This window comes from Notamacropus eugenii, chromosome 4, assembly GCF_028372415.1.
Source record: "Notamacropus eugenii isolate mMacEug1 chromosome 4, mMacEug1.pri_v2, whole genome shotgun sequence".
Taxonomy (NCBI): domain Eukaryota; kingdom Metazoa; phylum Chordata; class Mammalia; order Diprotodontia; family Macropodidae; genus Notamacropus; species Notamacropus eugenii.
In genome coordinates this window covers 419,483,585-419,493,105 of record NC_092875.1, presented here as the reverse complement: position 1 = coordinate 419,493,105, position 9,521 = coordinate 419,483,585, and the positions used below count along the sequence as shown (strand labels likewise).

The window sequence follows — 9,521 nt, the reverse complement described above, 5'->3', positions numbered from 1 at the left end:
ATTCAGAAAATGGTGCTAGATACTTTGTAGACAAGGAAGTAAGATTTTCTTTTCACTTTGATCCTCTCATTTTCATATCTAGATTATATGGAATCACACATGCAGAAAGAAACCCGAAGTAAGAGTATGAGACTTTATTTGGCTAACAAGGAGAATAGCCCGCTTTGCATGCATAGGAAAAATGAAAAATTAAGTCTGGGGTTAATTTTTTTTTAATACGCTAGTGGCTATACGGCAGCTCCGTTGGTTGATAATTTATACTAAGAACCACATATCCTAGCAGAGGATGGCAGAGGTTTCACCTTCATGTGAAGGAAAGATTATAAAGCAACTTAACTGTTTACTCTCTGTCTTTACATCATTCTTCCCAAAACCAGAAAAAATAAATAAATAGGGCTAAATATCTACCAAAGAATTTGTTATCTCCTAAAAAAGGAGACATATAAAGGAAACAATAAAAGTTTATTATGCTGTGTTTATAAATCTACCACACTTTAAGTAAAATTAAAAACTTGGGACTGCAGAAAACCCCACAACTTTATTTATACACGAATTTTACAATAAACAAGAAAGCATATACATCCATCACACAAACGATATGTAAATTACAAGGCTGTTCACATCTATACTTACCCAATAAATTTGTAATTATTAATTATTTAAAACAAGTATTTTGTTTCTAGGCTATATTAAAACTTGCCATTCTACTTGGAACCACTTCCCTGACAGATCAAATACATAGTACAATACTTTTCTACAGCAAAACGAATCTGCTGATTTCTCCATCTCTGAGTAATGCACCCAAAGATCCTGTCAAAAAACCATCAAATGACCTGCCTCCAATGTAGATGAGGAAAACAAAATCCATATAATGAAGCAGATTATTCTAATTCCTGTCAAAGGTAATTGATCTTAACACTAAAAAATAACTTTCTGAGATTCAGGAATAGGATAAAACTTCTACTTAACGGTATATTACACTGGTGAATTATAAAACCAACTTGCATTAGCAAAGATGTTTATTTTTGTATGCATTTGATAATTTTCATTCAAAGATATCTTCAGTAATTCCTTATGGTTAGCAACATAAAGAACAAACTTTTAGATTCTAAGTTACAGACATGACAATGAGTTAGTGACCTAAGAACTAATAACTTCATCCTCATTTTTTAGGGAAGGAATCTACCTATTTTTTAATAGTAAGCCACATTCTTATCCAATCGAGATAGTTCCTATCAAGTTGCATAGGCTGAAAATAAAAGTCTACCATCTGATGTGATATTTATACCACATATTATAATAACCATAAAGAAAACTTAAGCTTTAAAATTAAGGAAAATATAGAGTTTAAACTGGAAAGGAGTATGCATATTGATGTGCTCTAACTGTAAAAAAAATTATAATTAATTTAAAAGTTCTCATTTTTAAAATGATTTATTTGTGGCAGGGATTACTTACTCTTTTTTTCTTACAACAAAAACATTTTAATGTCAAAATAATGCTTCTTACTATCAATTTGACACATCTGATAGACGTTGAAGGTAGAGGAAGCAACATCATAGATCAATAATTTTTTTCTTTCCTAAAATGGTTTTACAATTTGCAACAATCTAGTTTGGTTTTACAAAACCAAAAGTACAGATCCGAGTTAAGAGAAGTATCAGAAACTGCTTAGAATGTGCAGACATGCATAGGTTTTTTGCTGAAGTTTCCAAGATTCTACATGACATTCCTATATTCCATATTGCTGATGATACTTTGACTATTAACTCTCCTTTTTCATTACAATGCATAAATAGTTTTAGATTCTTCTTGGGTTCAATATTCTTTTCACCTAAACAACAAAATATTTGGAAGAGGGAGGGAAAGCCTGCCACATTTTCCAATTTCAAAAATAAGTATCAATTTGAATAGCCAATTCACAACAACGGCCTTCACATCAATCCACAAATGACAAAAGGGACCTGCAGTATTTTTAACAAGCTTTCGCTTTTCAAGTTACACATTAATAAAATGAGTGCTTTAATATACAAAAACCAAACAAAATGTGTTAATCACTCAACATTTTACTCATATTTCTTGAGGTTGCCATTCTAAGTCACAAGTCATCAAAATGCTGAGCAGACATTATGCAATGATTCTACCATTAAGTTTTCAAATTTCTCATCTCAAAATTATTGGTTTCACCCTGTTTCTTAAGGATGGATTTCTCTGCTGCTAAAACCTTTAAGTGATGCTCAAGAAGCTCAATTCCAATTACATTCATTGTTCTATCGAGCTTTTATAAAAACAGAACCATCCGGAATTGCGGCCCCTTCTTCCTTCTCGGTTACTGTCTCTACAGTCCCAGATGCTGACACAATCACCATCGTTTTATTTGCTGAAACCGTCTTCTGTTTTTCTGCGATAGCGGCACAAACAGCAAGAATCTCCTCACTTTCAAAGTCATAGTCTGGAATCGATTTTGGGGATAAATGCATTTCTTCAGGCGGCGTTTCAGTTCTTTTAACCCTCTGCGCTTCCTCCTGCTGCTTTTGCAATGTTCTTGCCCAGGATAGGTCTTCTTTCCATATTTCAGGATTCATTGGATAGATGTGCAAGGCCACTTGGAAACTTCTAATTGCCTACAAAAGAGAGGCTAGAGGTGTTCAAGTCGATCACTTTAATACTAGCCATATCTTTTCCATATTTTTCATTTGTGTTTTACATTATGAGTTTACTGGAAACAATTTATTGCCTAATATAAAGGATACTATTTGTTGACGATGACACTTCCCAGGGTGCAAGCTGGTGACTGGGCGAGGCTTTGGTAACAGTCACTGATGCTTCTCACCAAAGTCTTGTGCACCGAAATATATCAAAAAGGCATTGATGAATGAGAGGAAAGGAGCAGAACAGCAGGAAGTGAGGCCAGCAGCTGTTCTGACTCCAGTCATGCACACTCTCCTCACATTCACTCACTTTCTCACGCCCCACCACAAAGCGAGCCTGCCCTCTAACACGAGTAGAAGGATCTGAGCAGAAAGGGCCTGCACCTCTTCCGCCATATAGCCTCGGAGGAACCGGAAGTTCAGCAGGAAGGTCTTTAAGAGTGTATTAATAATTACGCTGCTCATATTTGCAAAATAGGATATTTTTAGCAGAAAATCTAGAATTTATTTCCCAAATGGTTTCCTACGGAGCCTAAACACTGATGGCTTTAACACTGAAAATCCTTGATATATCCACATTTTATCAGTACAGAATAAGAGGTTGTAATGAAATTGAGAGAAATGTAAAGAAATGAAGATAGCAGAAGGACTTTTCAATGAATGCTTCTGAAAAATGAGGGGGGCCAACAAAAAAGTTTGCTTTGAAGACTTTGCAGAATCCATTCTAGTTGATCCAAGAAAGTTATAAAAGGAATGCGTTAGTAGGCAATTTTAAAAAAATTAAAAACAATACACAACAAAAACACACTCAAGTTGTGATTTCCTTCCCTTCTTCCTTCCCTTTTTTCTTTCAGCTAATGTATTCAAGCATTTTCATAAAAATTTAGTGTAGCCAAGAATTTCTTTTAAAAAATACAGTCAGCATGGAGGGGAAAACCAATGAGTTGATCAGTTTTGTGAGGGACAAATAAATGCAAGTACCTGCTGTAAGAAAACTGAACAGGAGTATAAATAAATGTTACACAGATCACTGTTACCACAGATTAAGGGTATTTACCTCATGGAAAATGTGGCTTAACTAAAAACAAAATTTGTGCCACCAGAACTTCTGACAGATGAATATGTTGCAATGTACTATGATATGCTGCACACATCAGAAAGATTAGCAATTTCCAACTCTACTATAACTCATCTGAGTAGAAAAAAAAACATTATTTCTTACCAAACAGTAGCATTTTGGACTTCTCTCAACTCTCTATGAAACAATAAAGATTGTAATCAAACTACTAAAAAGAAAATAAATTATGAATTGGACTGAATTAGCATTTTTTAGATTGTAATTAGTACACGGAATTTGATGGAAAAAACTGACACATTTTCAGAAAAGATTATTGTGGTTTACGAAAAAGATGTCAAAAGAAAACAAAAATGGTCCCCTTTTCACAAGAGCAAATTTGTCTAGCAGACAGGAATTTTTTTCCCTATAAAACTAATAGCATCTTCCTATATTTATAGGTGAACTTTTATTCCTCAACAACTATTCAGAAAATGCAACTGAAATTTTTTAATAGGCCTTCTTCTAGGCTTACTTGGGACCTAGAAAGAATTTTCAGAGGAGGCCACTTATTTACTCAATTTAGGGTTTACTGTTTTCTTATAATACTAAAAAAACTTTTTTTGGAAAGTTATGTGATAAAATTTCAGTTATGTGAACCCATTAAAATAAGGTTTAACTATATAGAGCTGTGTGATATTGGGCTAATTCACTTAACCGGTTTGTATCAGTTTCCTCAACTGTAAAATCAGGATAATAACACCTACCTCCAGAGCTGTTCTGAGGATCAAATATTTATAAAGAGCTTAGCACATAGGAGTTGCTATATAAATGCTAGCTATTATTCTTACCACAATTGTTTTCTCCTTAGTATTTGAAGGTGCTTACTTCTAATGCTTCTGATGACACATCATTGGCTAGACATGTATTCCCACACTTAGAATTTCATTAGTCAACTAATTTAAAAAATTTTAGACACATTGATGCTATATAACAGGGTATAACACGGAAAATCCTGGAGGAGTTCTACAACCCAACATAAATGCCATTTTTGTTGGACTTCATGAATTTTGGTCCCTACTCAGAAGCGACAGGGTGCTGTAGATCCCATTATGCTACAAGTCAAGGTGTGATCACTATTTTGAGGGAATATGTTACTTCAGCCTGCTCAAAGCTACCATATGCCTGTCCATTGCCCTTTGAGTCATCCTCAATTTCAATCTTTATAGAGATTATAGTGCTCCATGAAAACACTAAGAAAAATATTGGTATTAAACAGAGAGTATTTGTTTGGGGTCATTTTTTAAAATTATGCAATTTCCCATGGGCAATTCAGTCTGCTCTCCTCACCTGTTCAATTCTCAGCCCACTTAATTGTCTATTTATAATCAACGGGTCTGAACTTTTAAAAAAAAATTGTGATAACTATTTCTTTGTAATCAGTCTCCTTCGTAATCTTATAATTTTTATTTTATACATCTAAAAATGCTATTCTGAGAAGAGGTCTGAAGATCTGACCTGATTGTCAAAGAGATCCATGATGCAAAAAAAAGGTAAGAAGACCTATATGAAATATCAGTCTAAAATGCAAATACATAGTGATGGCTGAGTGTTCTATATTGCCCATTTAGCTGCATATCATAGTCTAGACTGGAGTGAGGAACCTGTGGTGTCAAGGTCACATGTGGCCCTCTAGGGCCTCAAGTTCAGCCTTTGATTGAATCCAAACTTCACAAAATAAATCCCCTTAATAAAAGGATTTGTTCTGTAAAACTTGGACTCAGTCAAAAGGCCGTATCCAAAGACCTAGAAGGCCACATGTGACCTTGAGGCCACAGGTTCCTCACCCCTGTTTAGACCAAAGGTTAGCAAAGTATGGCCCACAGGCCAAATCGAGATCACAGTCTGCTTTGTTTGTTTGTCTTGGTATGGCCTGGGAACTAAGAAGTGTTTTTTATATTTGTAAATAAAGTTTTATTGTATTTTAAAATGTAAAAACCACTTCTAGTTCACAGGAATATAAAACAGGCAGTGGATAAGTTTTGGCAGGTAGGCCATTAGGGTGTAGTTTGGCAACTCTTAGTCTAGTCTATCAATAGCTTTGGGTTTCTTCATTCATTGAGTTTCTTTGGGTTTGGATTTGGAAGTTTTCTCTACATGGATAGTTAGGTGAATTCTTTGGAATGACTAATGATTTCATTGAGGAGGTTCTGCAATCTCCTAAATGTTCCCGGGCTTGATGTTATCACTAAATGTTATCCATAAACAGGAGCATCTGAGGGATCTCACCACTTCACGTACTTCCTCCATAACTTGCTTTCTGTCCTGGATCTGTTCCATGTCAGTAGTGAGTACGTTTGGAAAGGCTAAGCCTCCTTGTGCCAGCCTCACTTGATAGCTAGCTGGTAAAGTAGATACAGTGCCAGGGCTGGAGTCAAGAAGACCTGAGTTAAATCCTGCTCAGACGTTTACTAGCTGTGTGACCCTAAGCAAGTCACTTGACTTCAGTTTGCCTCAGTTTTCTCATCTATAAAATGCAGATAATAATAGCACTTACCTCCTAGAGTCGTGATGATAAAATGAGACAATAATTGGAAAACACTTGGCATAGTGCCTGGCCCACAGTAAACTGCTCTATAAATGTTTATTGTTGTTACTGCTTTTATTGGATTATTAAGGATCACAGGACTGGACACCTGGAGCCTCTTCAGCATGGAAGAATCTAGCAGGGCTACCACTGTGACGGCAGTTTTGGAGAACCTAACCAGATCTAACTCTACGATCCTATAAGCAATTCATATGAGTTACATAAATTGAAGGACTCTCATATTCAGGCTTACCCAATCAAATCTAACTTCAATAAGTGCAAGTCTCCAGGACTTTGATAATGTTTCCTTACCAAGACAATCTCCCCTAAGCCAAGCTGAGCACGTCCCAGAGTTTGCCACGCTTCCCACGAATGTGGATTTCTCTGAACAGCCATTTCTGCTGCATGAACTGCAGGGAACATTTCATGAAGAGACATCAGAACCTACATCAAAAAAAGAGAAAGAAAAAAGGCACAAACCCATCAGTTAGTGTCAAAAACTAACAATTCATCTGCCCCCTAAAAAACTAAGATGAAGCATCTTTTTGACTTTTTTCTTTCTGGATAAAATTTCTTTTTACACTTAAATACTGTCATTTTAATTTTTGTTCCCTCTCCTCTCCCATTCATGTTTTGAGTTAGGAAAATTTCCCCATCCTCACCCCAAATAACAAGAAATTTCTTATTTAAACATTAACATATATCATCTTTCTTCTTCTAATTATAAATTCTTACTGCCATAAAGACAAAAAAGTGAGGTTTCCATGGCCATACTTCCAAGGCAGTGATGCTGGTGATAAGAGTTACCTAAGATAAAACACTTCCTTCAAGTCACAGCCCAATATTAGGAGGACCAGCAGCTTTCCTACTCTAACCCTATGAAGTCTCTGCTCTTGTAGGGAGGGGAGAGGGAAGAGAAAGGGAAAGTTAAACTTCTCTCAGTGTTTTCTCCAGGAATTAATGAGTCCCTATCAATCTCACCAACCCAACCATACCAAGAAGTTCTACATGCCCACATGAGGTCAAGAAATCTGGCAGGACCCATTTTTAGGGTCCATAGGCCCAAGTTCTCCTTAGGTGTTAGGGAACCCAAATAATTCAGGATCACTGGTAGATTCGAGAGTTTATTTCACACAGGTGGCCACAAATCATAGTTAAATATACATAGATGTTTTAAAGCAAAACCTGAATTATAAAATAAGGTTCCCTATAGTGCATGGACAATTTTTACTTATGTTTTCCCTGGTTACCCAAAAAAGATTATAAAATACTTAGCCAGTTTCAGATCTTTATAACATACATGCACATACTTGTGTGTTAAGGGTTCACTTTAATGATGTTTTACAGCTATTCCCTAAAAAAAGCTTCCTATTTTTGCTCTTTTATTTGAGACTTTCAAATCTTGTAGTAAAACAAACCTGGTGCCTAGTACCCATGACTCCTTCTGTCTGATTTTCCCTTTTAAGTATCTTAAATATTTAAGTATGAGTATCACTTTAAAACTATTCATAAATATTTCTTTCGAGTGTATTTTAATCTGCTGCTCAGGCCTTTTTTTTTAGAGTTAAGCTGATTATCAAGAAGCAATGATATTATCTTGAAGGCAATAAAGCTACATGCCAAACACAGTTCCCAAAGAAGATTCCTAGTTTAAAATTACTAAAAAAATCACTGATGACTCTAACAAAGAGAAAGCTAGTTGTTTCACAACCATAATGAGTTTTAATAATAGCTGATTTAAATGAAAATTTAAAGAAATTTCGACTTTTATCCAGAAGTAGAAGCAGTGTGGCAGACTAAACAGAGTCAAGTGTCACTTCTAATACAAACTAGCTACCAAACCCTCGGCAAATGCCATCACCTCTCTGTGCCTTAGGTCTCTAACTCCCAAAGACCAGAGGCTGAAAAGCAGGTATCACTACGTTCTGGGATCAGAGGTCCAGAACACCACCAAAAATAATCCATGAGTAACTGAAGTATGCTTTAATTCTTTTACAAATAAAACTATCTTTAAATGATAAAATAAGAGTAAAGGTGCTGTCATAATTCACCTTGGCCCACCAAACAAATGCTCTGCTGGTTCACCATCGTCATCTGTACAGCACTTCAAGGTTTACAACGTACTGTAATATATTATCTTATCTGAGCCTCACAACAACCCTAGGAGGTAGGTGTTATTACTATCCCACTTTGCAGATGAGGAAACTGAGGCTTAAAAAGGTTACATGAGAGCTAAGAAGTTTCTGAGGTAGGATATGAATTCAGGTCTTCCTGACTCCATATCCAGCATTCTCACCCACTGCGCTATCTACCTGACTCATAAGTTTAATAGCAGAATACTCCAATTACCCAATGGATCTATGATCTCACTGCTGGGGGCATTCTTTCTAATAATACATATCATAATGTAGTTAGGTCTGCCCATCCTGTGAAATTCTTGTTTATGCTTATTAAAACACAATTCTGTCAAGTGAAATTGTTTTTGAACAAAAAAGCAAGACAGAAAATACCATTAGTTTACCTTAGCCTACCAAATAAAGACTGTAGTTACATAATGAACTCCAGCAGGTGGCATCACACAAATTTTGACAATATTATATTTATTATAAAACAAAGGATACATGCATTTTCAATATGATCCCATGATTTTAAAATGCACTCAATGAGATATCCAAAAAGAGTGGGAAAGATGTTATACACATAACACAACAGAGACCACAGATGGCTATTTAAAAGTCTCATATAAATAATTTTCTCTGCCATCTATGAAGTCTCAACCAATACTTCAGAGCACCTTTGAGAATTCAGAAAGAAACAAATCTTAATAATCCAAAATTTCTGATTAACAAGTTTTCTATGCAAGTGACTTTTAGGAACTGGAAGGCAAAAACTCAATAAATGTTTGCCAAATGAATAAATAAAACACTGCAGCTGTTTCTCCTTCCTTGGCTTAGTCACCAGCAGAGTCTGGACCTTTTATCCACAACTCTTTATCTTCCCACAACTCACCTCCTGTGACCTCTAAAGTCAGTGAGTGACCTTAGAGAAGAAAAGTACTTCAGAGACTGATGGTATAAATCCTAGCCCAGCCTGCGTGAGGCATGCTCTCATGCTATGATGGAGCATGCTTCTAACTATTTCCCAATAGGGAGGCACTCAGCAGGGCAGGGCATTCAGGCAGTCTTCTCGGTACTAAGTCAGGTCTCCTAAGCTTCCCTTTAACTTCCCA

At 35.9% G+C, this 9,521-nt stretch overlaps 1 protein-coding gene across 1 annotated transcript in view; it reads right to left on the bottom strand.

The window, feature by feature from the left end:
• Positions 1–519: 519 nt before the first annotated feature.
• TTC33 (tetratricopeptide repeat domain 33) overlaps positions 520–9,521 on the bottom strand; it is a 40,885-nt gene continuing 31,883 nt past the window's right edge. The window contains exons 4-5 of the mRNA XM_072605749.1: positions 6,605–6,736; positions 520–2,624 (exon numbers count right to left, since the gene is read on the bottom strand). Of these exons, the coding sequence (XP_072461850.1) occupies positions 2,271–2,624; positions 6,605–6,736 (486 nt within the window). The 3' untranslated portion in view covers positions 520–2,270. The remainder of the gene's footprint in view (positions 2,625–6,604; positions 6,737–9,521) is intronic.